Source organism: Trachurus trachurus, assembly GCF_905171665.1.
Source record: "Trachurus trachurus genome assembly, chromosome: 22".
In the NCBI taxonomy this organism is placed as follows: Eukaryota; Metazoa; Chordata; class Actinopteri; order Carangiformes; family Carangidae; genus Trachurus; species Trachurus trachurus.
The window spans coordinates 1,773,994-1,795,349 of record NC_139907.1 but is presented as its reverse complement, the minus strand read 5'-3'; the positions used below and the strand labels follow the sequence as shown (position 1 = coordinate 1,795,349).

The 21,356-nt window shown below is 40.3% G+C and overlaps 1 protein-coding gene across 1 annotated transcript in view; it reads right to left on the bottom strand.

Moving 5' to 3' along the window:
• Window positions 1–12,619: 12,619 nt before the first annotated feature.
• The window catches only part of prkd1 (protein kinase D1), a gene marked incomplete at both ends in the record, with an annotated part of 51,128 nt that continues 42,391 nt past the window's right edge, over window positions 12,620–21,356 (bottom strand). The window contains 4 exons of the mRNA XM_083998780.1: window positions 12,620–12,862; window positions 13,661–13,746; window positions 18,056–18,162; window positions 19,475–19,635. Of these exons, the coding sequence (XP_083854906.1) occupies window positions 12,620–12,862; window positions 13,661–13,746; window positions 18,056–18,162; window positions 19,475–19,635 (597 nt within the window). The remainder of the gene's footprint in view (window positions 12,863–13,660; window positions 13,747–18,055; window positions 18,163–19,474; window positions 19,636–21,356) is intronic.

Sequence of the window (21,356 nt, the reverse complement as noted above, 5' to 3'; positions counted from 1 at the left end):
CATTTATTTTGAAAGGACAGCTGGAAAGAGACACAATCCAATGTTCATGTAGCAGTCACTTTACCTTGGATCACATAGGAAAGTGGGTCAAATTGTCCCTGACCCTATGTAATTGATGTGGTGTTTTTTGTTCTTTTTTCTGCATTTGTGTTTATTATGAAGTCGGTCTTAAATTTCATTTCAAGTGACTTTAAAAAAGTCTTAAAAAGTCTTAAATTTAACTTGGCTTAAGCTGTAGGAACCCTGTATATAATACAGTTTAATATAATATAATATAATATAATATAATATAATACAGTTTAACATAATATAATGTAACATAAAGTGACATGAAGCTGCTGTTCTGCTGCGGGCCGCTCTCTGCTTTGTCTCGTCTTGTCTTGTCTGGGTATATTTTCCTTTCCGTCCTCACTCTATCAGAGTATCAGGTCATTTTCTTTGTCTCCCTGCAGCGATCAATAATGTTTCATCTCAGCTCCACGAAACCGCAAAACAACAAACATGTGACTGAGAGGAGAAGAAGCCGCCGCCGCCGCCGCCGCTCGGAGATGAGAAACGAGTCGACGGCAGGGCGATAATTGGGAGGCTCAGTTCATTTGTTTTTACTCGTCTGTTGTCTTTTCTGCCGCTGTGTGTAATCAACATGCGAGCGAGCATGGCGGACAGATGGAGGGATGAGGGGAAGGATGGATGGAGGGATGGAAGGAGGGAGGGAAGGAGAGAGGGAAGGAGAGAGGGAGGGCTGTTCATGTTGTCTAGTCTCATTTTGTTTCCTAACAGACACAACTAAATCATGTCGACGTGGGAAAACTGTTGTATTTGTGTCGTCATTGGTGATGATGATGCTGCTGGTGCCAACAGAGCTGAATGAAGGAGTTACTACGGCAACAAACCCATCATCCCTCTGTCTGCCAGAGAGAGAGAGAGAGAGAGAGAGAGAGAGGGAGGATGAGGAGGAGAACAGAACAGAACAGAACAGAACAGCAGAGCGAGAGATGAAGACAAAGAGCCGGTGGAGGAGAAGAGAAGAGAAGAGAAGAGTGACAGGGAAGAAAAAGACGAAGCAGGAAACAGAGATAATAATAATGAAGAGACGGAGAAGAAAAACGCTCAGAATATAAATCTGTTTATGAATCTGTTTGTTATTCAAACACAGGAACATAGAAATGCTCCTCACAGAGGTCAAAGGTCAACAGCAGAGGACACAGCGCTTCCTGTTCACACTGTAAAACCATGATTATTAAGGATTTATTAAAGCTTTATAAAAGAAGAATGATAAATAAACACAGTTACAACACGACCTGTTCTAAACGCTGCTAACGAGCTGGTTAATTAACCGGTTATAACCCGTTCTGATGCTTTTGTAAAGGGCGTTTTATTGTGAAATAACGACGACAAGTCTTTTTGACGGACAGTTACCCACAATCCCTCTGTCCTCTGTCCGTGTGTTTTTGATGTTTTCAACGTGTATATATGTTCAGAAAAACTCTTACAGTAATCCTCATTATTATTATTATTATATGGATGTGTTCCGTGTTGCGTTCGCTGCCGCTGTAGACTGTAGGACAAACACTTTCATGCAGTGAATTATTTTAGTTTTGTTTTCTGTTTTGATTGAAATATAAATAAATAAATGATGTTTTGATCTTAAAGTTGTAACATAAAAGCAGATTTTGTGTTTTGTTTTTTTTCAGTCGCCTTTTCTTCATGTAATTACGTTTCCATCCCGACGCCCTCACTGCTGCTGCATTATGGGAATAATCTCTGTTGTTGTTTTGTTTTGTACGGTGGCTGTTTACAGCGAAGGGAACCTGTGTTTGTGATTCAGCCCCGTGTTTGTTTATTTGTTGGTTCGTGTGCGAGTTAAAAACACTGCGTCTTCAACCAACAACAACAACACGACACAACTACCTTAGTCGGTACATCCATCCGGCAGCGGCCGCGTGGGGAACTCGCTTAGACCCCGAGGGTCTGCAGAGTCCCAGGGTCAGAGCATTAATTAAAAACTCATCAGGGAGTTTGATCATCAGGAAACAAGACTGGTTGATTAAATTTCAAAATAAAAGCTCAGATGTTTCCTATAAAACAGCTGAAAGTCTGAGTCTACTCTGTTCTCTGGGACTATTTTCAGCTGTGGATGAATCTGGGTTTACTTCTGTTGCTGCTGCAGAGTATTTGTAGCAGCAGGTAGGTGTGTGTGTGTGTGTGTGTGTGGGTCTAAATAAACCGTGTGTGATGGAGCAACGTGTCGCCCGGTGCAACAACAGTGAGACTCACTGATCTGATGTGTTTTAATAGTTTCTGGAAACAATGGAGCTCAACGGCTCGAGGCAAAAAGAGAAGAGACACCTCTGATCTGATCCGGTTTCTGGTTCTGCACATTCACACACATGGGATCAGTCTGTTCTGTCGACATGAAGAATATTAATAAACACAATAATGATGAGAATCTACTGCAACATTCTTTTTTTTTTTTGCACAAACATCTGAAGCAGAATTAAAATTAAAACATTTACTGTAAAATCTTAAAAATTTGCCAGTCGACGGAAGGAAGAAAGAGACGAGACAAAGAGGTAAAAAACAGACAGAGGAAGGAGGAATGAAATGAATCACAGCAGCAGCGAGAAGAAGGAGGATAAAGAAAGAAAGACAGAAAGGGAGTGAAAAAACAGAGAGAGAAAGAGTAATGAAGCGAGAAAACAAGAAGGAGCGATAGAGAGACATATGGCGGCTGCTGGTTGTGCAGACTTTAATGCCGCCGGCGGCTGCAGCAGCGGCGGCGGCGGCGGCGGCGTTGAGCTCTGAGCTCTGAATAACACAGAAACACAACATGTAAAAATAGAAATAAAAGGTAGAGACAATAGAAACAGAAAGAAACAGGCAGCAGCAGAAAGTAAAAGCCGCTGCTGCTGCAGGGAGGAGGAGGAGGAGGAGGAGGAGGGAAGTGATGAATAGAGATCAGAGGGAAATGTACATCCAGGTCTGTGTGTGTGTGTGTGTGTGTGTGTGTGTGTGTGTGTGTGTGTGTGTGTGTGTGTGTGTGTGTGTGTGTGTGTGTGTGTGTGTGTGTGTGTGTGTGTGTGCAGACTGCAGTGTCAGCTGTGGACACAATGGAAGAGAGAAGAAGGAAATAAATATAATGATCCATCGGCTCGATACAGAAGAAAGACTTAAAATAATAAACAGAGAAACATTGAACTCATCGTCCTGTTTTCACCGACAAAGACAAAATAATAAAGTGAATTAATAAAAGAGATAAAAAAATAAATAAAAATACAGGATAAAGGATAAAATCCCAGCGGGAGAGAAGAGGTGTAGTAACAAAGCTCCGACAAAACAAAGTGAAATCGGTGTGTTTTTTAAAAATGTATTTCTAACAATGACAAAATAAAAATACAGAAATATTTATCCTAAAGAATAAAACATTTTGAATTGTGTAGCTCGTGTTTTAAAGACACAACAACAAAACAAAAAAGATGTAAATTAGAAAAAGAAACAAAATCTACACAAGGATAATAATAATAAAATAATGTTAAAACTGATTATAGTGAATGAGCTGAGGAATACAATTATATTTTCATTTCATTAAAGAAAATGAAAGAAAAAATAAAAGAAACAATCAAGAAGAATGAGACGCAGAAATAGTAAAAGATAAAAGCAGCAGGAGACCTTTCCATTTTATAATAAATGTATATATATTTTGTATCATAGCTGTTGATTATTTGCATATATTTTTTGAAAACTACAAAAAGGAATAAAAATAAAATCTTTGTTTAACGTTAAACTTTTTCTTAATTTATTTTTTCGCGCTGTGATTTCCTGCCTGCAGGTCTGAGGTCTGAAGTCTCGGCGCTGACGTGTCGGAGGTTCCCTGAATGCAGCTTTAATTACCCGGTGAGAGAGAGCTCATTGTCCGCGGCTATAGAATAATTGACGAGGTGTTATATGTAGGTTTGTGTGCAGCCTCAGCGGGCGACGCTTAACGAGCCCATCGCACAAAGAGCCGGACAGAGCGACAAAACGCTGCCGCTGCTGCTGCCGGACTCGACCGGGCCGAGGAACGGGGCTGGGGATATAAATATAATAATATAAATAATATAATAATAATATTTATAATTTTACTAATGATAATAAAACAAAGAGGAGAATGTTCCTTTATTTCAGTCAGTGATTTGATTGGAACAATCTCATTTAATTTAGATTGAAAAAACAAATGTACCTTAAAATATCAGATTAAAGGCTCATTGCTAAATTAACATTTAGATTTTTTTTTTAAGATTCAAATTATTCTCATCAAATAGAAATGAGTTTTTTTTTTAACCAGATGCAGTTTATTCTGTATTTTATCCATTAATGTGAATTTCTACTATTTTCTATTTCAACAAAAACTCGCACTTGTCTTTTACATTTTTTTCAATAATTTTCATTATGTGGTTGCAATTATAAGTTATTGCTTTATCAATAAAATAATAGCATGCGATTAGTTTTATTATTTGTGACCTTGTGTTATTAATTTTATAGAAATAAATATCATATTGTTATTATTTGTATTTTGTTGTAAATGATGCGAATGTTCGTTATAATAACTTTATGTTTTTAATCTGGTTTTCATTTTTAAAATGAACGAATGTTTTAACTTATTATCACTATTATTATTATAAGAACAGAGGCACTTCAGTCTATCACTGACTGATACAACTGTTCTAAACCTTTATTAACCCATATATAATAAAAAAACAATATTTGTAATTAGTACAATGTTTTAATTCATATTTTACAGTGCGTATTTGGTGTTTATAGAGTTTATTATTTCCATTTATATTCTGCATCTAAACTCTGCGTGTGTTATAATACAATGATCAATTATCAACACAAAAACAAGACGAGAGAGTTTTTTAAATAAACAAATTAAACCAAAATTATAAAAAACAAACGTATTATTGAACTTATTTAACAAAAATAAAACGAATCGTTTTTATTTTAACGAGTCGATTTTTATAGTTTTTGTCCTTTTTTTCTGAGGGTGAAGACAAAGACGATTCAGTTCAGTTCATCTGCAGCTCATTTACACACACGACAGGCTGTGTGTGTGTGTGTGTGTGTGTGTGTGTGTGTGTGTGTGTGTGTGTGTGTGTGTGTGTGTGTGTGTGTGTGTGTGTGTGTGTTTTCATCCCTGTGCTACACCGGTGTGAAAACACGAAGCTTCGGGTCTCAACGTGTGTTTTCTTTTCTTTTCTGCAGCAGAGAAACAAACTGAACCAAATGTGTATGTGTGTGTGTGTGTATATGTGGTGTATATGTGTGTGTGTGTGGCTATGTGTGTGTATATATATGTGTGTATGTGTGTGTGTGTGTGTGTGTGTGTGTGGTGAGAATCCCTCTCCTTCCTGTGTCGTGTCTCCTCCATGTTTCAGATGTTGTGTAGTTGAGCTTTTCTCTCTCTAAAATAATTCAGTTTTTTTGTCTTAAACCCGCCTCTCTCTCTCTCTCCTCTCGCTCGCCCCTCGCTCGCCCCCCCCCCCCCCCCCTCTCTCTCTCTCTCTCTGTGTGTGTGTTTGTGTTTTAATTGGCATATAGGGAGGCTTGTTTGTTTTTGTTGTCTGCTGTTTCTTAAATGTGTGTGTTCGTGTTCATGTGGCCCCCGGTGTCCCAACAAGCACCGCGGTAGGTGTTGTTGTTGAGGCGCAACACACACACACACACACACACACACACACACACACAATAAAAAAACAAAAAACAACAACAACAACACAGACAGAAACACACACACACACACAGATACACACAACACAACACAAAATAGATGACAAAGACAGAAAGACACAAACACACATATAAGACTTGTATCATGGGAAATTACGCACACACACACAGAGACACACACAGACAGAACTGAGAGACAAAGTATAAAAAAGACACACAAAAGTGACACACAGACACACAAAAACAGTAAGTGAGAGTATGAAACACACACACACATTCTCTCTCTCTCGCTCTGTTGCCTCTCATGGGGCGCCATCTAGTGGCCACAACACACACACAGACACACACACACACACACCTGCAGACACAGTGGGAGCTGCTGGTGGTTTGTGTTACATTGTGAGTTGTGCGACTACAACGTGTCGTGTAGAGTTACTGTTATTGTGTTTAATACATTAATGAATGAGTCGTTGTTGTTTCTATGGTAAATATTATTATTGTCTGTCTGTCAAAATAAAAGACAAATATTTATGATGTGTTGTGTTGTTTTTGTTGACGGACGCTCTGTGTTTACATGTGTTGTGTTTGTGTTTTAAATCACAATTAATTAATAACAATAAAATCTGAAATGTCAGAGCTGAAACGACTCTATAGTTATAGTTATGTAAAACATTTATATATATGTTTGCTGCTGAATCCATACATTCTATCTATCTATCTATCTATCTATCTACACTGCAAAAACTCAAAATCTTTCCAAGAATATTTGTCTAATTTCTAGTCAAAACAATCCCTTTCTGCTTAAAATAAGACTCATCACCTAAAAATGAACTTGTTTTTAGATCATTTTCACTTGTTTCAAACTAATTTTCACTTGAAATAAGTTGAAAAATCTGCCAGTGAAAGCAAGTTGTTTTGTGCTTGTAATAAGAAAGAAAAACTTGCTCCACTGTCAGATTATTTCAAGTGAAAATCTGCTTGAAAGAAGTAAAAAGTGTCTAAAAACAAGCTGTTTTTAATGTGATGAGTCTTATTTTTAGTATAATGAGATTTGTTTTGACTAGAAATGACATTTTGACTAAAAATAAGACAAATATTCTTGATAAGATATTTGATTTTTTGCAGTGTGTGTATCTATCTATCTATCTCTATCTATCTATCTATCTATCTATCTATCTATCTATCTATCTATCTATCTATCTATCTATCTATCTATCTATCTATCTATCTATCTATCTATCTATCTATCTAAACACCTCAGTATCACAGTACTACACAGCTGCGGTAACATATAGTATTTAGTGGTTTACATCTCTAATACTTTTGTCACAGTAGCAGTGATAATAGTTACAGTAATAGGGCAGAATCAGAGTGTAAACTGAGTAGTAGTAGTTTTTAGTTGTAGTAGAGTAGGCATCAGTACTTGAAGTACTCGTCTTACTTTGTACTTTGCTTTAGTTTGAGTTTTAATGCTGCAGATGCAGAATCTGAGTGAGAGGATCAGAATGAGAGCAACATATAAAGATATATAGGCTACTGGATATATATATGTATATGTATAATGAAAAATCTATACAAACATATATAGACATTCATGAATAAATACTCCATGAAAAAATAATGTGTAATGTATATAAGTCAAAATGGAATGAAGTATAAACAGCTGTATGGAGGAAACATTTCCCTCAACTGAAGTTAGCATGCTAACCAGTTAGCCCAGACCATAATAATAACAATACTAACACTAATAATAATAATATTAATAACGATAGTGAACAAACCCATCCAGCAGAACTCAGAGTTGATTTAAAATATCTTTATTGAAACATGATCTGGGAGAAAAAATACATCTTTGAAGTTCCCACAGACAGCGAACACCTCGCGAACACTTCAGGCGGGTGGTTCAGAGCTCGGACGCCGGAGTGAGAGAAGCCGCACACACACACACACACACACACACACACACACACACACACACACACACACACACACACACACACACACGGTTGCTCCTGAATCCATACGTATCTATCTATCTATCTATCTATCTGTCTACTTCCTGTCTGAACTGACCTATGGCTAAGCCACGCCCCCAAACGCGATGAGCCATCACAGTGCGCATAGCTAGCCCATACACTCGGACATTCTCTGCTTCCACGTCCATTGAAATGCATTGCAGTTAGTCAGTTTGCGTTCGTTTTTATATGTTTTTTCTTGACATGTTAAAGCAGAAGTAAGTGGTCCGGTCGTTTTCGCTAATGCTGCGTTCCAGGCAGGCTTTTGAAATCGTAAATTACAGCTTCAAGTCACAACTTACGACTTTGTAGCGTTCCAGGCAACCCACTCGTGTTTTTCCGACCTGTTTTACCTGTGAAAGTCACTATAACGGCCACTCGTAACTTCTGACCCGTGAACTCGTACCAGATCGAACTGGTACCACTTCACGGTCGGAAAAATACGAGTTTCCTTGAACGCACCATAACAGTCCTCGTCCCTACGTCGCCACATTCAGGCGCATCCCTTGGCCGCACACACAGCCCTGCATGCCGTTCTCTCTCCTCATTGGATAAAAACTGTAGGATACGATAAATGTTTTCTCTTCGGCTCAGAGCAGAGCAGAGGGACTGACAGACCCGTGTTTCAGTCCAAACACTCTATGTAAGTGATTGCTGTCGGAAGATATAACTATTTAAGACTTATATTAACACAAATATATCACTTACTTCTGCTTTAAGTTTAAAATGGTCAAACGGTGTGCATGGGGTACATGCAACTCTGACACTAGGTATCCTGAGAGGCTGGGCCACGGGGGGGATTTTTTTCTTTTACCTTTTCCCAAGCCACATGTAACACTTGTCTACAGTAGCTTTAACCAGTGTTAGGTGTGTGACTACTGTTGGTGTGGGCTAGTAGTTTCCCATATGTTCAGGTTCGACTAGGGAGGAAATTAATTACACTGATGGATAATAAAATAATCTCAACCAAGAGAAGTGTCTGCTCTGGATAAAGTTATGCAGTAGACCACAACACCAACTAAACGTGGATAAACTTAACAAGGATGTCTACACCTGTTCTAAGTTAAAGCAGAAGTAAGTGATATATTTGTGTTAATATAAGTCTTAAATAGTTGTATCTTCCGACAGCAATCACTTACATAGAGTGTTTGGTCTGAAACACGGGTCTGTCAGTCACTCTGCTCTGCTCTGAGCCGAAGAGAAAACATTTATCGTATCCTACAGTTTTTATCCAATGAGGAGAGAGAACGGCATGCAGGGCTGTTTGTGCAGCCAAGGGATGCGCCTGAATGTGGTGACGTAGGGACGAGGACTGTTATGGTGCGTTCAAGGCAGCCCGTAACTCGTGTTTTTCCGACCTGTGAAGTGGTACCAGTTCGATCTGGTACGAGTTCACGGGTCAGAAGTTACGAGTGGCCGTTATAGTGACTTTCACAGGTAAAACAGGTCGGAAAAACACGAGTGGGTTGCCTGGAACGCTACAAAGTCGTAAGTTGTGACCTGAAGCTGTAATTTACGGTTTCAAAAGCCTGCCTGGAACACAGCATTAGCCAAAACGACCGGATCGCTTACTTCTGCTTTAAGTCAACAACGTATTTGAGGCAACATATTGTCAGAGATGTTTAGATGTTAGCCAGTATCACAACTAAGCATAAAGTCCACTAGCTTAATGCTAACGTATAATGTAAAACTCCATAGACGGGCTAATAGAAGTTAGCCCGTCGCTATCGGCGTTTCTCGGCAACCGACAGCCATAGCAGTAAAGCTAAGTGAAGTTTTGGTGACTTCGAGATGATATTTAATCTTTCTGAAATGTCTCTATGTTGACTGTTTGTCCCAGTGAGTGGAGGGGGCGGGGCTTAGCCAGAGGTCAATTGTCTCTTTCCACTTCCGTCAACACCTGTGTAACTGCTGTACACAAACACAGACACACACATTTGCACACATACACAGTTATAAACCAAGTAGGCTAAACAAACGTTTGATAAAGAATAAAGAAAATAAAAGAAACGGAACAGAGGACGTTTGATTTTCAGTCAGAACTGAAATGAGACGAGAGAAGCATCAAGAGAGAGAAAGAGAGAGAAGTCAAGGCCATGAAGGCGTCACAGAATCAGCCCTTAGTGTCCAGATGTGCGGCGCTGCCCTGAGACCGGCTGCACATCTGGATGGGAGGAGACACAACCTGAGACATGATGACATCACAACCTTTGGCTCCGCCCCTTTTATCACATTATCACATTATCTGATGCTATTGATGAAAAATTACAAAACCAAACTGTGGTTTAGGATCAGAGTCAAAGGTTTCAGCCCTCAGATGTTTTTTTTTTTTACTGTTCCAGGTCTGATGATGCGTTCGAGACACAACTCGGAACTCAGGATTTTCCGAACGCCACCTCATGTCGGAGATCCCACTCGGGAAAGTCAGACCCGACTTCTCCAAGATTCAGTTGTCTGACGTCACACAACAAGAACCGCACCGTCAAAAAACGCCGATTAAAATGTGTTTTTAATGCCAAAATACATTAAAGCGTTATGAAATATACAATATTTACTTACTTATTAACATACTGAACTAAACAGTGGTTAGTAGACCTGCTCTCATATGTAACTTTTTCTCTTTCTATTTTTCTATATGGACTCTTAATGTGAATTAATGTGAATTGGGACCTATTTGTTGTGTAAAACTGTGTTTTATCTATTTGTATACCGGTATATTGTTTGTACGTTATGACTTGCCTTAGGACAACGGATGTGAATTAGCTACTATGCTAACTCCGGCATATTTAAATTGATGCTCTGGCTGACATGTTGATTAATACGCAATGTCCTAATCATATAAATAAATACATAAATGTAACACAGTAAATTCATATTGTTATTTCTTTTCGATTTTAAATGATCTTCTTTTCTTTTTCTTTTTTTATTGGATGACCATTGTAATGTTTTAGCTGCGTGAAGCACTTTGAATGCAACGTTTGTCCCGGTCCAACATGTTTTTGTTTTATTCTGGTCGTGGTGCGTCTTGAAATCTGAGTTTTCAACTGTGAGATTCCGAGTTCCCAGTCGTCTCGAACGCAGCACGAGCCTCGTTAGGTTGAACTCTGTCTCCTCCCACACGGAGCAGAGGGTCGGCGTGTATCCAGGAAAACAACAAAAGACAACAACGAAACTACGAAGCGTTTGGAGATGAACTTCCTGTCAAAGTGACGACAGACACACAACACTGTACGATTTTCATTTCAACACAAACATCCCCCCCCCCTGTTTTTATTTTTTATTTTTATTTTTTACATTTTTTAAATCTGTCTCAGTAACTATTTTCCCAAGAGAAAAGAAAGAAAAAATACAAATATAACACTTCGGAGGCCATTTTGGTCGTAGTTCTTCTTGTACAGTTAGCCACAGATGCAGCCTGAAACGACCTTTTCAAAATAAAAGCTCAAAGTTTAAAGAGTGTTTTAGAAAAATGAAAAAAATTAAATAGAAATAAATAAATAAATAAATAAAACTCGACACATTTAAATACTGACAAACAAACTTAAATATTCAGCTCGGGTAGTTTTTGGTTGTTGTTTTTTTGAGCCGTTGAGGTTTTTCATTCATAAATGTTTCCACATCCAGACGCCTGTCGCCATGGTAACTTGTTTTGGATTTGAATATCAAAGTTTACATTCATTTAACCAAAAATATAGAGATTAAAACAATGAGGCATTACAGCTCTTCTTGTCGGAGCTGAGGATGTTCATCTCCTCTCTCTGTGGTTTTAACTATTGATCAACTTATACAGTAAATTGGTTTATTGGTTAAGAACTGAGGCACAAACTGGGAGGTTTTGTGTTTTCCTGCTTTTCATCATCTGATTGTCTGAATGAGGAACTTTCTCATTAACGAGGAAGGAAACGCAGTGCAAAGACTCAACATCACAGTAATAATATGAATCATAAAAGATCCTGATTATTTAAATTTAAAAGAATATTAAAGAAGTTCTTACAAAATGAGAATCATCTCACAAAATGTATTAGGCCTATTTAAATTAAATTAAATAATTTATGTAATATTACAGAGCCAATTTTTCACAATTACTCAATAAAATTCTTAATTTTTGAAATAAATATTTTGTATTCATGAGAAATAATAAAAAGATTCTTGTGACCTCGATATTACACAATAAAATAACAAATGTAATGTGATTTTACATTACATGAAATAATTTAGGTAATGATTTCAAAGCCAATATTTCACAGTTACTCAATAAAATTCTTAATTTTTAAAATAAATATTTCGTATTCATGAGAAATAATTTAAAAAAAAAATCTTGTAACCTCAAAATTACACAATAAAATAACAAATGTAATGTGATTTTAAATTAAATTAAATAATTTATGTGATGATTATAAAGCCAATTTTTCACAGTTACTCAATACAATTCTTAATTTTTAAAATAAAAATTTCGTATTCATGAGAAATATAAAAAAATTCTTGTGACCTATAAATTACACAATAAAATACCCAATGTAATGTGATTATAAATTAAATAAAATAATTTATGTGATGATTTTGAAGCCAATTTTTCACATTTACACAATAAAATTCTTAATTTTTAAATTATATAATATATAATTATAATTTATATAATATTTTGTATTCATGAGAAATAATGCAAAGATTCTTGTGACCTCATAATTACACAATAAAATAACTGCTGTTGTCATGTGCAGTGCGTTTCCTTCCATAGCGGGCGTTTACAGCGTTAGCTCCTCCCAGTGGGCGGGGCTTGTAGTTGGCGAGGGAAACTTTTTTTTTCTTTTTTCTTTTCTTTTTTGACACAATATTTTTTTTTCAACTACCTGTTTTTCATTTTGTGCTTTTGTTCATTTCGTCGTTTCCCCCCGCGGTCAGAGCTCGCTGACCCTCTCGCTGAGCGTCTCCAGCTCCTCGTCTCGCTCCGGGTATCGCTCCACGCCCGGGATGCCGAGGCCGATGCCGTCGCCGCGGGGACCGTTGGCGAGGTGCAACGGGTAGTCGAGGCCGCTGAGCTGCGCGTGGTGATGCCAGCGCAGGTCGTCGCTCTCGTGCGTGATGTAGCGCTCGTTCATCCGCGACTCCAAGTTCCTCAGGTCCAACCACATCTGGTAGTCCTGGTGGAGAAAACAAACGAGATGATAGCAGATGTTTCAGATTTTTCTCTCTCACAGCTTCATTCAGATTCTTCTTCTTGATTTTACAGGTTTTAAAGGGATACGTTAAACATTTTGTCAAATTGGCCCATTGCCATAATAATCCCTATAGTCATAGCAGTAGGTTTGTTACCTTTAATTGTCGGTGCAAGCTGTTTTTAGAACGGTGGAGCAGAGCCGTGAGCTGGGATGACTGGGATGGGATTTCTTCACTGCAAAAACTCTAAATCTTTCCAAGAATGTTTGTCTTATTTCTTGTCAAAATGTCTAATTTCTAGTCAAAACTAATCTCTTTCCGCTTTAAATAAGACTCATCACCTAAAAATTAACTTGTTTTTAGATCATTTTCACTTGTTTCAAACAATTCTCGCTTGGAATAAGTAGAAAAATCTGCCAGTGAAAGCAAGTTTTTTGTGCTTGTAATAAGAAAGAAAAACTTGCTCCACTGTCAGATTTTTCTACTTATTTCAAATGAAAATAGACTTGAAATAGGTCAAAAGTGTCTAAAAACAAGCTACTTTTATTTATGTATAACTATGTATATGTATAAATATACATATTTTAGGTATAATGAGATTTGTTTTGACTAGAAATAAGATGACTAGAAGACAGATATTATTCTTGGTAAGATTTTGAGTTTTTGCAGTGTTGGTTCAGGGATTATGGGCAATGGGCCAATTTGCCAAAATGTTGAACTATCCCTTTAATAAATGAATCGATCAAACAGTCAATCTTCGATCATTGATCGTTGAGTCTGACCTGTAACCAGGGGTGACTGAGCGTCTTGTCCACGCTGTATCTCTTCCTCATCTTCACCTGCAGCAGGTTGTTGATCAGGTCGATGGCTGCAGGAAGAGACAGGAGGAGGAGAAGAAAAGGAAGAATTAAAGAAGTGGAAGTAGAAGAAGGGGAAGCAGTGAAGGAGTGATGAGGATGAGGGGGGAACACGTGGAGCCTGGAGGAGGATGTGGAGGTGGTGGTGTGTGTGGGGGGGTCTGTGGGGGGGGGGTCGGGGGCCCCTGTGGTTCGGGGCCGGTCGGGGCTAATGAGCAAAGCTAACATGATGTTAACATTTCTTCAGGGGTCAGCGGTCTGAGCTGGAGGGGCCTCCACCGCTCCGCTGCCATTATGCACATGAATGGACCAGAGCATGAATGGAGAGAGAGACCCCCCCTCACCCCCTCACCCCCCCCTCACTTAAAATCTGTCTGTCTAACTCCCCCCCTCCCTCCCTTCCCCTGCTCTCCCCCTCACTCCCTCATTCCTCTCTCTGTGGGGAGGAGGGGGAGGTCACATGACACAACTTTACTCTGAAATATACAGTTGTTGGGTTTTTTTTGGTTAAAGCAGAAGTCAGCGATGCGGTGGTTTTGTCTAACTTCCTGTCAGCAGATGGAGTTAGCAGTCTCCGCCCTCGTCCCTACGTCACCACATTCAGGCGCATCCCTTGGCTGCACACACAGAGAGGACCGCCCCTTTATGCCGTTCTCTCTCCTCATTGGATAAAGGTTGTAGGATACAAGGAAAGTTTTCTCCTGGGCTCAGAGCAGAGCAGAGTGACTGACAGACCCGTGTTTCAGACCAAACACTCTATAGAAGTGATTGCTGTCGGAAGATACAACGATTTAAGACTTATATTAACACAAACATTCACCTTACTTCTGCTTTAAGTTTTGCTCTGACGTCACTTTGTCCAACACGCTGGTTCCCATGACGACCACTCCTGTCTCTTCACCACTTCCTGTCCAGCTCCAGTTTCACTCTGATGCTGCTGATCTGATCTCATGTGTTTTCATCACTTGTTGTGTTTTTTCTCCCTTGAAACGGAGATTTCTCAGAGGCACACTACAAACCGAGGGCTATGACAAGTTTCCCAGAATGCATCTCTTGGCAACCGGCAGCTGTTTTATTTCTCACTGTAGCGCTGTTATTACGTCACTTTGTTAAGTTTTAATGTTTTTTCATGCGAGAAAGTAGCTGTTTAGATCCCCAATGTGCGGTGGGTTTATCCACATGAGGCTGTTTAGACGTTTGCTCCCATGTTTTTGGGAGAAGTGAAGCTCCACCTGTGGAGCAGATCAACGGCTCGTCACAGAGACACCACCCCGTCCAGAGAGCTCGTCAGCCGGCCAACCTCCGTCATCATCCCGGGGGAGAAAAGACGATCGCTAATTAATTACCCGCAGGTTTTTAAAGGTTTACCACTGGCTGGCTTTAGGAGATAAATGTTGGTCTCATTGATGAAATGTAACAATTGTGGCAGTCGCATTAGTTTGTTTGAATTAAAAGTGAAGCTTCATGTGTGTATTAGACAGAGGAGCAGCGCTGCCTCGGGGCTCTGGAGCCTGTACGTACATAAATCACCACATTTACATCAGGTTAACGTGGTTTTGAATACAGGATTTGTGGCAAAAGCTCGTCACGTCTGCTTATGTGAAAGGCAGCAGAGAATCTCTTGTTGATGACAGATAAGACTACACAGATATACACGTGGTAACATGGTAGATGATAAATAACCTTATCCACCGCTCCATGGATTCATTTCTCACCGGCTTCTTCGTTAGTTAGTTCCCCTTTAAAGTCTCAGAACTTTTAGCCTGATATTTGATTGACTGTTAGGGGGGGGTATAGGGTGGGGAGGGGGGAGTAAAGTCTTAAGAAAAGTTATTCATAGGTTTAAAGGGGGAGGTCGCTTATAAGCCCTTTGTCTTTTACTGATCTTGTACTTGTACTGATTGTAGCTATGTCTGTTAGTGCAAACAATAAAACAAAACAAAACAAAACTGTTTATATTTATTATATTTCATTGTGGGTTTTGCTTTTTTTCCTCTATATTTTTTGTTTTCACCAAGTTAAACTCCAGTGACCGTCTGTGATTTGAGAATGAGCTGTGATTGGCCGGTCAGGACCTGAGGAGGAGCAGCGCTGTCTGATGTTCAGGAAACTAAACTTGATGTTTGTCATCACATCCAGGGATTAAAAATATCTTTTCAAAACTTTATTCGTGTTTGTGCGTGGGCTGCAGACGGAGAGATAGAGAGAGAGGAGAGATAGAGAGATAGAGAGATAGAGAGATAGAGGTCTTTTAAAGAGTTGGTCCTGAAGCCGTGTCTCTCTCTCTCTCTGGTTGGCGAGCGGAGAGTCGATCCTCCTGCGGCCGACAGAAAGCGCTCGTCCGTCCGCGGCCGGATGAAGAGACGGAGAGATGGAGAGAAGATGAGGAGGTGGAGGGAGGTGAAGAGCTCTTCAGGGAACCGGCCGAGGAGCGAAGAAGCGAGTGAGTCAGACGGACGATGCATTTAGAGACGGTGACGGCAGCGTGAGTCAGACAGGCAGCAGAGGACGGAGCAGAGCTGCAGCACCTGGCCTGATGTTACAGACAGGAAGTCACTACGGAGCGCCGACCGAGTCTCAGCTCACGACTCAACACAACGACTCAACACAACGACTCTACACAACGACTCAACGCAACGACTCAACACAACGACTCAACACAACGACTCAACACAACGACTCAACACAACGAGCTCCAGTAAAACCACAGAAACCGGATCAACCACATGTGTAAACTCACGGTTACCGCCACTAGGTGTCGCACCGGAGCAGCAGTGTGACGTCAAAGACAAAGAAGCCGGGGAGCATACGTCAGTCCGACTCCGACTGCCCAAAAGTCCGACGGCTCATTTCTCCGACTACCCAAGGTTAGGTTTAGGGTAAGGTTAAGGGTTAGGGCTACTTAAAGGGACAACCAGGAGTTTTGGAAAGCGAAGTGTTCTCATACTACATTTACCATGAGCCTCCGCGCACACGGTGAAATTCTTGGACCGACGCAAGACGGACGTCTTGCCAAGAAAGTTTTCATTCATCAAGAATTAAAGTCAGAGGTTGGAAGACGATCACATACCGTCGTAGTTCCCACCATAAACGGAGATTCTGTGGCGTTATTCTCATGACTCGCCACGAAACCGAAAGTAAAGAAACGCTGGTCGGCTCGCCCAGCATTTCCACCACCACTAATAATAACAAAATAACCATAGAGACAAAACCATAGATTTATCTAAAATGGACCATTAACAAGTGTGGGTAACTTGGATTGATCCACATTAACGTGAGACTTTTTTATAACCAAATAGAAACTCCTCGTTGTCCCTTTAAGTCGGAGAAATGGGAGGTCGGACTAATGGACGCAAAAATAAAGAAATGTATGGTCGGAGAAATGGGTAGTTGGACAGACGCCATGCGCCCAAAGAAGCCGCGTGGCGCTAGCATCGCAGCGATCAGCGGTCGACCAGGACAAATGCTGCGTTCAAGACGACTCGCAAATCGGAAAAACAGGGTCTGAGTTGTAAAAAATGAATCAAACGGCGTCAAACTCGAAAATTACAGGTTGGAAATTCACATATCCAGAGCTCCGACTTTCTGACTTGGCGTCAGTGACGGCAACGAAACATCGTTAATGGTGAGAATGGGATTGTAACAAAAGTTTTTTGTCAATGTATCTGCTGCTCCCTGTGTTGAGTGAGGAATTATTGATATCGTTGGTCATTTTTGTGATGTTCTTCTGCTTTAGCTAGACTAAAATGTAAAAAAAAAACTTTATGAATAACTTTATAGTAAAATGGGTAACCATTTAATTTACAGGCCACAAAATATGTGATAATGTCAAGAAATAGCCAAGAAATAACAATTAATTGCGTCATAATGTCTAGTAGTAGCCTAGAAATAACCATCAACTTCATAATAATGTCGAGAAATAACGATTGTAGAAATAGCCAATAATGGTCAATTTCATAATAATGTCGAAAAATAATGATTGATTGTGTAGAAACAGCCCAGAAACAACGGTTAATTACAAGAGCTTTGTGGAGAAAAATTCTGGTCTTTCCCAAAAAATTCAAAGCATGAAAAGCATGTGAAATCTTTTGTCGTGACATTACTATGAAATTGACCGTTATTTCTTGGCCATTTCTAGACATTACAACGTAATTAGCGGCCTGTATATTAAAGGGTTATCGAATAATGTACTATTATGTTTTTAATTCAACTCAACAGGTTCTAAATGAGGTTGAATGTGAGATTTAAAATGTTGTCCATGTTTCTCCTGGCTGCTTTCTCTGTGGTGTTGATGTGCAGCAGCGTCAGATCTTTACTCACCTTCCTGTGAGACTTTCTTCCAGGGGTGAGGAGGGTACATGAAGGCAGCGTTCTGGATCTGGTCGTTGATGTCCTCGTCCTCGTTGAAGGGGAACGTCCCGCTGAGGCTGAAGACACAGACACAGAAACATTATGGAAACGACAACGGGCTTTGGTGTGTCTCATATCCACCACTTTCCGGAGAATGACGCTGGGTGTCGCCATGACGCTCCATTCCACCGTTACTGTATTGTTGATAGCATAGACTGGTTGATCGACATCGGCCGTGATGACTTTATTTATAATCATCACCTCATTTTAATGAGAACAATACGGACGAGGTTTTAGCTTTATGTCACATTTTCACGTCACTATATCACTGTTGCGACTACTCTGATGTTTATGAAGTCTATTAAACTAATTGTTGAACAAACATTTTAGATTAGCTGGGCTAACCGTTAGCTGTTAGCCGTTAGCAGTGTCAGTAAACAATAACTCAATAAACGACCCATGAAAAAAATATTTTCTCCAGCGGTTATCCTAGTTCCAACATGACTGAGCTAACTGGAGTAGTTTCATGTCGTGTCCGACAATGGGAGGGTTTTAACAGCTGACATCCTGATGTTAGCTTAGCTGCTGTTAGCTGTCAGCAGCAGCAAAGCTAACAACTACGATAACCATGACTAATTACAAAAACGTGCACACAGAAATAGTAATGTTTGTTCAATAATTCGTTTTCTAGACTTAACAAACATCACCGGTGGCTAACGCTACCAGTTAGCCGCTCGCTAGAATGCTACGTATGCTGCGTTCGATTGCACTCGGAACTCGGAAAGATCCCGGTCGGAAATTCCGATTTCTGAGGTAAATGCGTTTCATTGCACAACCTCGGAAAACATGGCCGGCCACAGTGAGTTGATGTCTTTCGAGCATCAAAAAGTAGCTACTGCTGGAGAAGAACATTAGCTGCTTGGGAGAGAGAGAAAGAGAAACGCCACTTCTGCAACACACAGTCTTGAACGCACCAGAGAGGGGAATCCTGCACGCGTCATAGCGAGCCGTGCAGATTCAACTCTTGCTGCAGTACGCGTGGAACTAGGCTATATTCCCTTTTCCACAACTTCTCCCTTCTAAGTTGGAAAATAAATAGCCTAAATAAATAAATACCTCTCGCGGTGTGCGACGCCATATTGCTGTGACGTAATTCCGACCGACTCTGGCTGCTTGGATCCAACCCGAGTTCCCGAGTCAGAGTTCCGACTTCAAGGGCCGTTCTATTGCATTTTTCCGAGTTGGAGGTCGGATCTTTCCGAGTTCCGAGTGCAATAGAACGCAGCATAAAACCCACTTCCGTTGTGGTGTGACGCAATGGATCATGGGGAAATGGTAGTGGTGGATAAAACATCATCCAGGTTGTAGTTGTGGTGGTTGTGGTTCTACCTGACGTAGATGATGACGCCGACCGACCACATGTCCAGCGAGCGGTTGTAGCCTTTGTTCCTGAGGACTTCCGGGGCGAGGTAGGCCGGCGTGCCGACCACCGAGCGCCGGAACGACTTCTCACCGATGATCCGGGCGAAGCCGAAGTCACAGAGCTTCACCTGCAACAGAGAGGATAGAAACATCTACCTTTATTCTGAAGGAGCTTTAATAGAAACATCTACCTTTATTCTGAAGGAGCTTTAATAGAAACATCTACCTTTATTCTGAAGGAGCTCTAACAGAAACATCTACCTTTATTCTGAAGGAGCTCTAATAGAAACATCTACCTTTATTCTGAAGGAGCTCTAATAGAAACATCTACCTTTATTCTGAAGGAGCTTTGATAGAAACATCTACCTTTATTCTGAAGGAGCTTTAATAGAAACATCTACCTTTATTCTGAAGGAGCTTTGATAGAAACATCTACCTTTATTCTGAAGGAGCTTTGATAGAAACATCTACCTTTATTCTGAAGGAGCTTTGATAGAAACATCTACCTTTATTCTGAAGGAGCTTTAATAGAAACATCTACCTTTATTCTGAAGGAGCTTTAATAGAAACATCTACCTTTATTCTGAAGGAGCTCCGATAGAAACATCTACCTTTATTCTGAAGGAGCTCCAATAGAAACATCTACCTTTATTCTGAAGGAGCTCTAATAGAAACATCTACCTTTATTCTGAAGGAGCTCTAACAGAAACATCTACCTTTATTCTGAAGGAGCTCTAATATAAACATCTACCTTTATTCTAAAGGAGCTCTAATATAAACATCTACCTTTATTCTAAAGGAGCTCTAATATAAACATCTACCTTTATTCTAAAGGAGCTCTAATATAAACATCTACCTTTATTCTAAAGGAGCTCTAATATAAACATCTACCTTTATTCTGAAGGAGCTCTAATAGAAACATCTACCTTTATTCTGAAGGAGCTCTAATAGAAACATCTACCTTTATTCTGAAGGAGCTCTAATAGAAACATCTACCTTTATTCTGAAGGAGCTCTAACAGAAACATCTCCTTTCAGTCCACAGTGAGTGTTTTAATTCTTCCACTCGTCCTGTTTCCCTGTGTTCAGTGTTTGAGGAGAGGATGAGTGTAATGAAGCTGTCGACAGTGAAGAGCTGTTGGCTGCAGGATGACTCACACACACACACACACAGACACACAGACACACACACACACACACACACACACACACACACACACACACACACACACACACACACACACACACACACACACACACACACACACACACACACACACACAGGGATACCTTGGCTGTGATCACCGTCCTGTTGTGATGAATCACTTTGCTGCTGCACCACATCAGACTCGGTCTCCGTCCTGACTCTACATGTCGGACCGTGGGAGGAACGACTCTATTTATAAACCGCTGGTGTCGAACCACCGGGATAAAACCACCATTCACCCCCCCGATCCCCCCCATCTCACTGTGTGCTTCAGGTTTCTGATTGACAGCTCAGTGAGCAGCAAACAAACAAACAACCAGACAAAAAAAACATCTCCTGCTCTGTGCTAACTTTAAAGGGATAGTTCAACATTTTAGGAAATTGGTCAATTGCCATAATCCCTATAGTCATAGCAGTAGGTTCGTTACCTTTAATTGTCGGTGCAAGCTGTTTTTAGAACGGCGGAGCAGAGCCGTGAGCTGCTCAGAGCTACGCTACAGAGGCTCATTATGGGATTTCTTTGGTTTCCCTCATCAAACTCATCAAATACACAATCCAACAACTCCACAACGCTCTGGTGGACAAGTTGTGAGCTGCACATTCACCACGCTATGAGATAATAACACAACGTTACCACACAGAG